This window comes from Pholcus phalangioides, unplaced genomic scaffold (assembly GCF_987345545.1).
Source record: "Pholcus phalangioides strain wild (caught in Gottingen) unplaced genomic scaffold, Ppha-v1.0 ptg000003l_1, whole genome shotgun sequence".
Taxonomy (NCBI): Eukaryota; Metazoa; Arthropoda; class Arachnida; order Araneae; family Pholcidae; genus Pholcus; species Pholcus phalangioides.
The window spans coordinates 35954368-35967244 of record NW_028301596.1 but is presented as its reverse complement, the minus strand read 5'-3'; the positions used below and the strand labels follow the sequence as shown (position 1 = coordinate 35967244).

The window sequence follows — 12877 nt, the reverse complement described above, 5'->3', positions numbered from 1 at the left end:
GCTTACACGCTCTGTAAGTCACACTTTCGGTTATTCGCATACTTGCACACTCCCCAAGTCAGTCTTTTTGCTCACTCACATTCTTACATACTCTCTAAGCCATATGCTTACATACTCTCTATGCCATATGCTTGCTCACTCTCTGGGCTATTCTTTTGGTCACTCACATACATGCACGCTCTCTAGGTCATTCACATGCTTGCACACTCTATAGGTCAGTCTTTTGATCACATATCCACTTAATTCCCCCCGTCACGCTCTAGGTCACTCTTTTGGTCGCTCAAATACTTGTGCATACCCTCTAGGTTACTCTTGTGATTGTTCACCGAACTGCTCAATTTTTTGGTCGCTCCCTGACGTGATCACTCGCTCTCTAGGCAGATGCGTGTTTATGATTTCGCCGCACTTCTCCCATTCTACTCTTTCTTGTCAGTTTGTCACCCCCCCCCCCCTTCCGAAATTGCCACTCTGGGTAGCACTACGCCCTCCACTGAGCCCTCCCCCTCCTGTAAATACTCCTAGTCGCAGCCGTGTGGGGGGGGGGGAAGAAAACTACAAAATGTGTGAGTAAAAGTCGCTAAAAAATCAAAACTAACTTAATAGGAATGAGAGACTTAATGGATAAGAAAAAATGGCGTCTCTTCACTTTCTCTTTTTTTTTCATTTCTTCTTTTAATTTTATTTTCTCACCACCACCAGACAATCTAGTTTGGGAACATCTTATAAATAAAAGGGAAAAAAATGAAGGAGAAAGGAAAGAAAAAAGGGCAAATCTTCTTTCATGTTTAATTAGGACATCTGCTTGTCTCGTATGTTCTTTGCCCATCGCTTCCCCTTAGGGCCGGTAGCTTTTACCTTTTCTCTCCTTTTTATTTTGCTATGCGAACACGTTATATAAAATTTCATTCATGTGTCAGAGCAGATGAAAGTCAAGAGGGAGGAGAAAATTAATGAGGATTTTATTATATACAAAATTATAATCTTTATACTGAAAGTACGGACCTAATACGTCTTGTCAAAATTCCCTGCAGCAACGTTGAAAAGAAAATTGCGGCTGTGGATGTTAATTTCAACGGCTTGGTACAGTGAATTCTAAAACTTATTTTGTATTTATTTTTAATTTTATATATTCTTTCAAGTTGATAATTTCAAGAGCTTCCATTTTTTTTTATATATATACTCTACGTGGTATTTATTTTCTGTTCATTTACTTCCTCAGGAATGAACTGCAGGTGTGTTGCTTGTTTTTATACGTGATTAATTGGTTGCACAAAGTAAAATCGCGTGAATTAAATTCAAAATGCGTGAGATAGCGATAGGGGGAAGCTTCTTGGAAAAGGATGATAAAAATTGTGTTCAATGTGCAGTTCAAGGAAAAAATCTTGCAAAGTAGCGGAAGACATTTCTGTGACTGAATTACAGTGGAAAATCCAGCTAATCCGAATTGATCAGCAGGACCACGATCTGCTCGGATTAGCGGGGGTTGTGCTTTTAAATATGATTTTATTTTTTTAACAATGGATGTTATTGGTACAGTCGGCCCCGCTTAAATAACGGATAAACGGGTACCCCGCTTAAACGGATAAAATTCTCCTTCACCATAATTTCTCCTATATAGATGTTAGTTTCCCGCTTAATATGATAATTTCGACGACTTCTCCCCCGCTTAATCGAATATTATGCATCATACGTCAACTGTTAATATGCATCCAACCACTATACACATAATGTTTTTATTGAATAAAACACATTTGGAATTAATTCAAAATACAGGGCGTGCTTCCATAATTAAAAAACCCTATTTCAAAGTGGCCTACAGGTGAAACCAGTCATCAGAAAATTGTGAAGTTTTGTGGAGGGCTTCATGAAGTGATGGTAATTTGTTTCGAGGTATTAGTTGCGCATGTCACCACCAGATGGCGTTTTATTAAGAAATGACTCATTCAGGCAAACTTTTACAATTTTACAATTGTTAATCACTTTTACAATTGTTACTGCAACAAAACATGTTCTGCATTATGGCCATCATTTTCAGATACCATGTAAAGTCACATGATGGCATGTTCCACAACTGACCGAGGTGTGTGCGGGGGGAATGTTCAGCACTTGGCGTGAAATGCTGTCTTTAAGATCAGGTAAAGTTCTTGGATTGTCACGACTTACCAGATATTTCAAATGCCCCCCCCCCCCCCCCAAGCCAAAAATTGTAAGGTCCGGGGATCGGCCATAGCTTAGGGAAGTGCCGGCTGATGAGACATTCTTCTGTCTTTTAGAACAGTGGTTCTCAACCGGGGGCCATATGGCCCCCTTGTGGTACTGGGATACTTCAAGGGGGCCACAGAATAAAATGGAGAAATTGGCTTTGACAGGTGGTTTCGAGAGCTGAGAGGAAAAATGAAGTTGTGAAGAAATAAAGATTTTATATTAGTGGCTAACACTTACAGTGAGAGAGAGAATCCCATAAAACCATGGCCTTCTTTAGGGCATGGACCCACCAGGCCTCATCGCCTACATTTTGCAACAAGTTCTTTAAGATGGAGTTTTTCTCAAGTCCCCGGCTAAATTTTTCAGACCCCCTTTCCTATATGAAATGTATTGTATGAAAAAAAAAATGATGAAAACCATATTAGGCCCCGGGCTGTAGCTCTGTCAGTCCCACTCTTGTGAGGGGCCTCATGACCATAAGTGACCCCACCTTATATAGTACAATTAATTTTGAAAATAAGTAGGAAATATGTAGGCTGTTTATTTCCAGCTAAAGTATGGGACTACCATAACATCACTTTGCCTAAGGAGGGGGGGGGCCCATGATATTGAGACGGTCCTGATAGAGATCAATAAATTCTAGGCTAGTGGTCTGGAGGCCAATTTTTGTTCAGTATAAATTCACTGAAAAAAATAATTTCAATACGTATAAAGTGTCTTGCTTCTAGATGAGAGTTGAAAACTCTGGGTAAGACAGGGGAGCCACGAGAAAAAAATATGGTTCAAAGGGGGCCACGGGCAAAAAAAGGTTAAGAAACACTGCTTTAGAACATAACTCCTCGTAAAAGTAGGGACCGGGAATAAATGATGCAGTAAATCCACACCATACCGTTACTTTTTGTGAATGCAACGGAACCTCTAAGATAACGTACGGATTTTCTGGTTCCCAAATTGTGAGTATTGACTGCACCATCCAATTGAAAACGCGTGGAATGTCCAGAGAATATTCCAAAGCCATCCTGAATTGACCTCAACGCGAGCTAAAAACTGCAGTGAGAACCGGAGTCGAGCGTCATAGTCGTGTGAAAGCAACCGCTGTACAAGTGGAAGTTTGTACGGATAATATCGGAGGAGATTCCGCCTGTTCAACTATCCAACGCCTGTGATACACGCCTGACACTAGAATTTGAAGCTCTGTCCTCTTCCACCTGAAGCGAAACCTCCTGTACCGAGTCTATAGAAATGGGTCTTTTTTCAACAGACAACGATCTTGTGGTTTCAAATTTCGTTATCATACTCCGGAGGTTTTTAACATTCATTGGACCTTTTCGAATCCTCTTTCAAGTCCTCCAAGAGCAGTTACTGCGGAAAAGCTGTTTGGTAAAACAATTTAACCAAGAAAGCGCGATCTCGTAAACTTACCGCCATCGTGAGCAGCAAACACATTGAGAAACAAGATGTCCGCGAATGTTTCTAGGCTTTATAGCAGCTGCTGCGTGACACCACACCAATTTACATGTTCACTACGGGTATTCAAAGTAAAACGCCGTCTGGTGGTGACACGTGCAACTATTTCCCCCCTGAAACAAATTCCCATCACTTCATGAAGTCCTCCACAAAATTTCACACTTTTCTGATGGCTGGTTTCGCCTGTAGGCTACTTTGAAATAGGGTCTTTTAATTATGGACGCCCTGCATATGTTACACAAAGTTAAGATTAAAAAATTAAAATAAACATTGATAGAGTAGCTATCGGCCTCTGTTGAGTCAATAGAGGGCGCTAACTTTCCTAATGTAAAATAAAAATCTTAGGTATTGTGATTATTGTAATTATAAATAAAATTTTCATTTAATTTTTTTATGTCTGATTTATTCGAGAAGCTTTATTAAAATTGATCTTTCATTAGTTTTCAATATACAAACTGTACTAACGTTATAAATTGACAATTGAATTGTTGCTCGCATAATCGGACACCCCGCTTAATCGGACATTGTGTGCTGGAATCGTTGATATCCGATTAAGCGAGGCCGACTGTAATTATCTTATATACGTTGGTGTTGGACAAGAGTTCAAGACCTCTCTAATAGTTACATTTTACAGTGGTGATCTCCGGGGCCCCTTTCATCTTACCCTTTGAACTACATAGCAGAAATCTCTAAACCCTCTTGTGAAGGGCCATATCTTCTTTATGAAGTAGGCTTTCCTCCATATTTCAGCAATTGCAAGGTAAGGGATTTAGGAAAATATATTCCACTGAAAAATGTCAGCTTTACAAAGTACCTGGTCTTGTCATTGCGAAAATAAAAGGATTTTAAGAAGGCGAGATATCTCGTCAATAGCCCCTGAGATGGGTAAATTGCAATTAAAATCAATTGTTGTAAATTTGTATAGGGCCCATTATAACAATAAAATCTCGATCAAGGGTTTCGTGTCTACCTGGTGTGTCTCTGGCTGTGCGTGTATGTTGGAAGGTGCTACCACCTATGATTTAGTAAAGTAGGTAATGATAAAATGGATGCATTTTTTGGAATGTTGTGAGTCTATTCAGAGGCTACAGCTCCGAGCGGCGGTGGATTTGGTGAATGGCTGCGTTCAAAGAAAATCAGATTAGAAGTGGCAGCAAAAATGCACGGCCGCCACTAGGGTGTGCGAGACCCGGGCGCCGAACCAGAGGGGGCACGAATTTTACCTTTTAACTTCTTCAACATAACAAGGGAGCACCAAAATAGGGTTCTTGCCCGGCTAACCAAGCATCTAGTTGCGGCCCTGGCAAAAAAAACATATATGTCCGCCTCTCACACTGCAATTAAAAAAAAAATTGAAAAGGGAGTTTGCCCTTGGGTAATTGCTGTTTTCATAGAAAACGAAAAAATGCAAGGTCTACATTAATAACAATAACAGCCATCCGATTGGTTTAATAACCACTTGGAGGTCTTAAAAAATGCTTATTCCCCCCCCCCCCCCCAACCGTGACACTATTATCTAGGTTCAAATATGCCAATTATGTGAACTTTGGGATGTCTCCAGAGACATTTTGCCAACAACCGGTTGTATTCATCCAAATAATAGCATCGTCATCATCATCGATCGATGTTGAATGTCGCAATCATCGATACGATGCAAACGGGGTGTCTCCATTCTCGCATAACAACCATCAAAATGATCCCAGCGGTCAACTTACTTATTATGCGAGAAACATACGAAGGCGTAACGTCTGAGAAAGTAATTAGAAAAAAAAAATGGGGTTTTTTTCCCCTTACAAATTTGTGAATGGGTTATGTTTTGTGGTATCGGTTATAGGCCAAGCGCATAATAAAAGAGCATATACAGTAGGGTGGGTCAAAAAAATAAAATTCGAATTTCTTAAGGGGCACAGCGATAAAAAGGTGCTAAAATTGGTCTCAAAATAACACTTGTGATTTTTTTTTACATTCTGATTAGTGTAACTGCCTCCGGATTGATACCGATGTTTTGATTTTTCCGATATTTTTGATTTTTATCGATATTTTTGATTTTTATCGATATTTTTGATTTTTTATCGATATTTTTGATTTTTTTTTTTTTTTTTTTTTTCGATATTTTTGATTTTTTTCGGTATTTTTGATTTTTTTTTTCTAGGTAAACTTCAGTTAACGTTTCGACCTATTACGTTACTTTATACAAACATGGAAAATTCGTCATGTTTTAGATATGAGGGGTATAGAGGGGGAGAGTCTAGGAAGGTCCTACGCGTACGCATGCGATGCTCATGTTTCCCAGTATAACTCCGACTGAAATAAGTCGAGGTTGTGTTGCGCTCGTTTGTGTCATTTTAATCATGGATCGTACTCGTTCAAAGTGGAAATGTCCGTTATTTCGTGATTCAAGTGACGTTACATGCAATATGTTACCAACTTACAAAGATATTGTTAATTTCTACGAGTGAAACCGTCATAAAACAAAACGTGGTAATGAAACTTATAAACCCATATCACACGTATAAAGAATCAGAGGACATTGTCGGGGGCGAAAATTGGAGAAATATGGTCAAGAGCTTCAATTCCTTCTGTCCAACATAAACGAGTGAAAGCGATGTTGAAGGCAATTAGAAGAGTTTCACCGTAAATAATTTTGTTCGACATTTATTTCATCCTACAGGAGCCATTCAAGTATTACGTAGGTAAGCAGATTTTCAGCCATTTTGCCCCCCCCCCTGTCAGCAAAACACTGACACCCCCCCCCCCGTCAGCAAAATTTTGTCAGCAGCTTAGAATATTTCATATCTTAAAAAGGGGGTGGTTGATGACGTAAGCAACCTTCAAACCCCCTCCCCCTTGTCATCAAAAGTCAGCAAATCCGAAACCCCCCCCCCTCGATGCTGACGTAATACTTGAATGACCCCACAAGTGTAAGAACATCGAAGAGTGCATTTGCCACAAATACAAAATATACCTGTCAGAGTCCTAATCGACCAATGAGCGACCAAAGTCCTACAAATAACTGCTTTATACTTCGACGGACACACGGAAGAATAAAACTTTAATTATATCAGAAAAAGACGGAAAAATGTATAGACAGAGCATTCCTTGAAAAGCATATTCCATTGGCAATGGAACCAGCGTCGAAGCACCAGATTCTGACACATCTGAATGCATAGAACAAGCAATCTTCGATTTCTTCTTGGAATCAGAAATATCTATGTAATCTTTAGTGGCAGTTGGGTGTGACGTGGAAATAATGTTAATGTAGCGTTGGTGAATATGGCGTTGTCATACACATCTGCTGGAAAAAAGGTTAGATAAGCCGTTGCGGTGGATTATCTGTTTACTGCAGATTATTACCTTGGGGGAATAGATATTTCCCCTTGAAATCAAATTTATTAATGTAAACAAAGAATTATTTTACTGTTAATTATTGAATTTTATTTAATACATAATATACATGTATATCATATGAATTTAATGTAATTTTCCTATTTTTCTATGTTAGCCAAAGACAAGAGGACAAGATTTATTGGATTCCGTTTTCAGGCATCTAAATCTTTTAGAAACCGCTTACTTCGGAATGCGATACGTCGACAAATACGGAGAATCTGTGAGTAAAAAATCATGTATACACTTTTCAATGTCTATTATTACCAATTATTTACCAGTAATCGTGTTTCAATTCCATTGATTGAAAGAGATAATGTTTATTTCTTTTTTCCTTGGTGTATATCAATCACGGATGTCAATTATTCCATATTAATGAAGATAGGGCACTTGAGATTGATTTCAGATCGTATAAACCTCCCGCGTTGCAGAAGGCTTCACCGCATGACGTAGGGGAGTTACGAAAACGATTGATATAGCTTATCCCCGTTAACCCTCGTTATAGCGGTGAAATCATAGGTATCCTGTGTTCAATGACCAAGAAAATATGACTACTATCAGAACAGATAGACTTTTTCATCTATGATAGATGTTCTTATTGGTCAAGGTTCAGCGAAGAACTAGATGATATTTTTCATTCTTTGTTTAAAAAAACATTAGGGGTTATCCAAGTATTATACATCAGCATTGATGGGGGGCTTCCTATTTGCTGACGTTTGATGACAAGGGGGAGGGAGGGGGGTTTGGATGATGCGTACGTCATTAACCGCCTTTTATAAAAATATGAAATATTCTTAATGGCATCTTATATTCGGCGTACCAAAAACGAGAAAAACCTTTCCCTAGTTTTTAGGCACCTGAACTAACATTCTCTCTCGCTACTGATAAGTCACTTTAGTGATCTCTGAATATTTCACGGGTGCAAGTAATCTGGAAATGTGTCCGGGCCGCTTAAGAGCTATGGAACTGTGCCATGCATCACTCAAGTGATCCGTGATTATGCCGAGGTTCACTCAAGTAATCTGGGAATGTGCCGTGGGTAACTTGAGTGATGTAGAGCCGCTTAAGTGCTATAAATCTGTGCCACATGTCACTCAAGGGATCTCTAAATGTGCCATGGATCGCTTAAATGTTCTGGATCTGTATCGCGGATGACTTAAGTGATCTGTGAATGCGCCACTCGTCTACTTCAGTGATCTGAAAATGTTCCACTGGTCGCTTAAATAGTCTGAAATTGTGCCACGGGTAACTTAAGCGATCTTTAAATGTGCTACTTAGTTCATTTTTTACAAAATTAAGTTTGAGGGGGCAGGCCACATTTGACCCGCGGGTCAAGGGTTTACCATACATGACTTGGAGGGTGTGGGTCGCAATGAATTTCTTAAAAAGAAATTTTGAGTTGTTAGCCATCAGATAGCATTGAAATTAACAGAAACTGATTATAACAACACATATAACGGTATTTTCTTTCGAAATTTTAATTTAAAAAAAAAGTTTTTAATCGTCTGGAGGAGGAGGAGGGCCACAAGCTCCCTTATGGTCCCCCCCCCCCGTCCCGTGTACGTCTCTGATCTCACCAATGTGCTTTGATTTAAGAAGTAGGGGCAGAACTGACGAAATTTTGCTGACGGGGGTTCAGCTTTTTGCTGACTTTTCTCCTATCCTAAAATTGTGACTATAGTTTAAACGTCGGTGAATACTGCCCTAAGGGTGGTATTCACCGACATGGTTTAAACTATAGTCACAATTTTAGGATAAGAGATCAACATAGATTGGTTAAAAACCTGAATTTAACCAGTCCGTGTCGATCTCTCATCAAAAAATTGTGACTATAGTTTAAACCAGTGTTTCCCAAAGTGGGCAATATCACCCCCTGCTGGGCGATGGAATGGTCCGGGGGAAGGGGCGATAGAAGCTATGGAGTTAACATAGGATCCTATGGGTTCACTTGAGTTGGGGAGCGATGAGAGGGAAAAAAATTGCTGATAAAGGGGGCGCTGAAACAAAAAGTTTGGGAAACTATGGTTTAAACCATGTCAGTGAATACCGCCCTTAGTGATTTGGTTGTTTAGTAAATAAACCCGATTCTATATATTTTTCGGTTAAATAGACCTATGCGCATGAGCCCGTGTGCTTCCTATGAAGATCATCCAATCAGGGTTTACTGAATCCACTTAACGTGTGGACAATTTTTGAAGAACTTGCCAACTTAGAATTTAGTTAACTTCAAAATCACTTAACGCATGTGTAAACGGGCCTTTATAGACACAGGCTCAAGTTTTGACGTGAATACGTTTTTTGTGCTGATCGCATAGTAGGTAACTGACATAATGAAATTGGTAACATCGGATTTTTCTTTGGATTAGCTAACAGACTATACCAATGTCGTCTATTTAAGTTGCGACTTCTCAATATATGATGCAAATTAATTTCCTTACGAATGCGGGGCATGAACTTGGTGCCTAGACCAGGGCACCAAGAGATCCCTTGATTGACATGTGGTAAATTTTTAGAGCACTTGAGCGCCCCCTCCCAGTACAGTTCTACATCACTCAAGTTACCCGCGGAACATTTCCAGATTACTTAAGTGATCCGTGACATAATTACGGATCACTTGAATGATGCGTTGCACAGTTCCAGAGCACTTAAGTTGCCCGGAAACATTTCCTGAGCACTTGAAGGATCCGTGAAACATTTAGAGATCGCTGAAGTGGCTCTCTAAGAGGGATATATCATTAGGGAGAATGTTAGTTCAGGTGCCCACAAAGTAGCGAAAGATTTTTCTCGTTTGTGGCGCACCGAGTAAGATGCCATTAAGAATATTTCACATTTTCATAAAGGGTGGTTGATGACGAAAGCGTCATCCAAACACCCCCCCCCCTCCCTTGTCATCAAAAGTCAGCAAATCGGAAACCCCCATCGATGCTGACGTAATACTTGAATGACCCCTATATCGTAAGACAATTTCGTTACGAAAGCAGACAAGCCTGGTGCATGGACCACAAGAAATATTGAAACCAGAGTGGTACCATTTGGATTTGTGTTCTACCATTGTTGCCATATCTGTAGTCAAGATGGCAGTGGTTCTAAACGCAGACATCAAAAACACTGAATATTTCCTGAGGTATAAGTGCTTAAAATATCATTACTCAACTTTTTTTGCAAATGCACTTGGTATTGTCCAGATGATCTAAAAGACGTAATCACGCCAAAAAATTACCGTATGTTCTGTTTTAAAAAGTGGACGTTTATATTTTCTTCCCCTATCTTTGATTGTCACAACTTTCTATAGAAACAACCTTTTTCTCAAAAAAAAAGAAGCTTACTTGAATTTATAATCCTGTCTCAAATCATGTGTATGCAGATAAATTTCATAATTTATAAATTTCAGTCCACGTGTAAGTAGCCTACATTTAATATAATCAAAGGGTGTTTATTAACAAATTATACGGAAGTATAATAATGTGTGAGATTTAAAAAATCAGTTAATATACATTTATTGTAATTTAAATTTCCCTTTCAGCGTTGGCTTGATACATCTAAACTAGTGACGAAACAGTTGAAAGGTAAGAAAGATCTAGCCTAATATTGAGTTTTTTTTGTTCCGTATTGACTGCACATTGCGCATGTGCGGTGCATCACATGATATTTATCTTTTCGTTTTAAATGCTTCCACAGATGCTGTCAATTCAACGTTTTATTTTGGAGTAAAATTTTATGCGTCGGATCCGTGTAAACTTCAAGAAGAAATCACGAGGTAAGTTACCAAAGCCAATTACAAATCGAAAATTTATCACATTTACCTGTTACTATGTATAAGGCCGGGATTACACTATAAAAGTTTGATAAAATTCCTTTTATAAAACTTGAAAAATCCAGCCAATAAAGCTCATAGATTACATTTGAGCAAATGCAACCCATAATCTTACTGGTTCAATTTTTCAAATTTTATAAAAGAACTTTTAGAAAACTTTTATAGTGTAATACCGGCCTAAGCAAAAATTACATTTGAATTTTACTCAAACTGGAAAATTGTTGTTTTTTACTTAAATAATACCGTAGGTGAAAAGTATTTGTTCAGGAATGTTCAGGATATTTTTCATTACAAAAAAATTGACATTTTCACCCCCAAACCAATATGGGGGGGGGGGCCATTCAAGTATTACGTCAGCATCGATAGGGAGGGAAGGGGTTTCGGTTTTGCTGACTTCTGATTATGGGGGGGCTCCGAATGATGATTACGTCATCACCCCCTCCCCCATACAAATATGAAATATTCTTAATGGCGTCTTACTCGGTATGCCAAAAACGTGAAAAACCTTTCCCTATATAGTTTGTGGGCACCTGAACTAGCATCCCCCATTGACAAGTTCTCTAGCCACGTTAGTGATCTCTAAATGTTCCGCGGATCCTTCAAGTGATCTGGAAATGTTTCCGGGTTGCTCAAGTGCTCTAGTAATGTGCCGCAAGTCACTCAAGTGATCCGTGATTATGCCGCGGATCTTAAGTAATCTGGGAATGTTCCGCGGGTAACGTGAGTGATGTAGAACGGCACTGCGGGTGCAGCTTAAAAGTGATCTGTCAATGTGCCATGGGCCTACTTGAGTGATCTGGGAATGTGTCACTGGCTGCTTGAATACTCTGGAATTGTGCCACGGGTCACTTAAGCGATCTGTAAATATGCCGCTTAGTTCGTTTTTACAAAATTAGGTTTGAGGTGGTGGGCTACAGGTTTAGCATATATGGCTTACAGGATGAATCGCAATGGATTTCTTGAAGAGAAATTTTGAATTCTTAACCTTCAAAATGGCATTGAAATTAACAGAAATCGATTATAATAACAAAGTTATTTTCTTCCCAAAAATCCCAAATTTTAATTTTTTTCAAATACTTTTTCATCAAAAATTTTTTTGATCGTCTGGAGGAGGGGGAGGAATAGCCTCTGGTCCCAATATGCGTCAGGAAAGGCGGGATAGAGCTATTTTGCTGATAATAGGGGTGAAGAGGGCCAGAGTTTCGCTGGCTTTTGCTGACGGGGGGGAGGAAGTAAAAAATGGCTAATAATCTGCTGACGTAATACTAGAACGGCTCCTATGAATTCAGCCTGGCAGAGAGGGGTTAAATGTGAATGCTTTCTGAAATTGTGGATAATAACAGGAGGTTTCCAGATTCCTAAAAGGGAGGGGAGACTAAGGAACACATTTTCCTCGGTGAGCTGTCAATTTGAAATATGTAGATTGGTGTTTCTCAACCTTCAGTTCATGACTCCACCCCATCGGACCATATTTTCTTCTCGTGGCTTCTCTAAAACCCTGGACTGGGCTCAAATCCAGAGCGAAGGTAGGTGATCATCCCTCTCAGAAGCCGAATAATATGAGGAAAAAGTGGTCTGCGTAAAATACAGGACGATCCATTGAACCTACACAACAAATGAAACCTCACCTCTCAACACATCACCCTAGGGCAGGCATATTCAACCCGTTGCTCGCGAGCACCACGGTGCTCCCCGAAGTATCATGTAATTGTGTATCCCGTGTGAAAAATGGGAAAACTCTTGCCACTTTTGTGGCAAAGTTGTGAAAAAGTCAGGACGGCCAGGAAAGCAAAAAAACCGTGACTGTCCCGGGAAATACGTGACGTATGGTCACCTTATATCTCCGTCATGTTGGAAATATTTGTGTCAGCTGATCGAATACCGTATTTTTCTAGATGAAGTATAGTCAGAATGTTTCTTTAACATCAACAGCAGACGACATTTCTCAAAATTATATTTTCTTCGATCCTACGATGCTCCTGAGCTACAAACTTGAGCTGGGTAAGT

At 39.5% G+C, this 12877-nt stretch overlaps 1 protein-coding gene across 1 annotated transcript in view; it reads left to right on the top strand.

Annotated features, from left to right (window-relative positions):
• Positions 1-12877, top strand: part of LOC149088475 (band 4.1-like protein 4A) — a 79914-nt gene that overhangs the window by 31545 nt on the left and 35492 nt on the right. The window contains exons 2-4 of the mRNA XM_089247627.1: positions 7175-7279; positions 10580-10622; positions 10735-10813. Of these exons, the coding sequence (XP_089103753.1) occupies positions 7175-7279; positions 10580-10622; positions 10735-10813 (227 nt within the window). The remainder of the gene's footprint in view (positions 1-7174; positions 7280-10579; positions 10623-10734; positions 10814-12877) is intronic.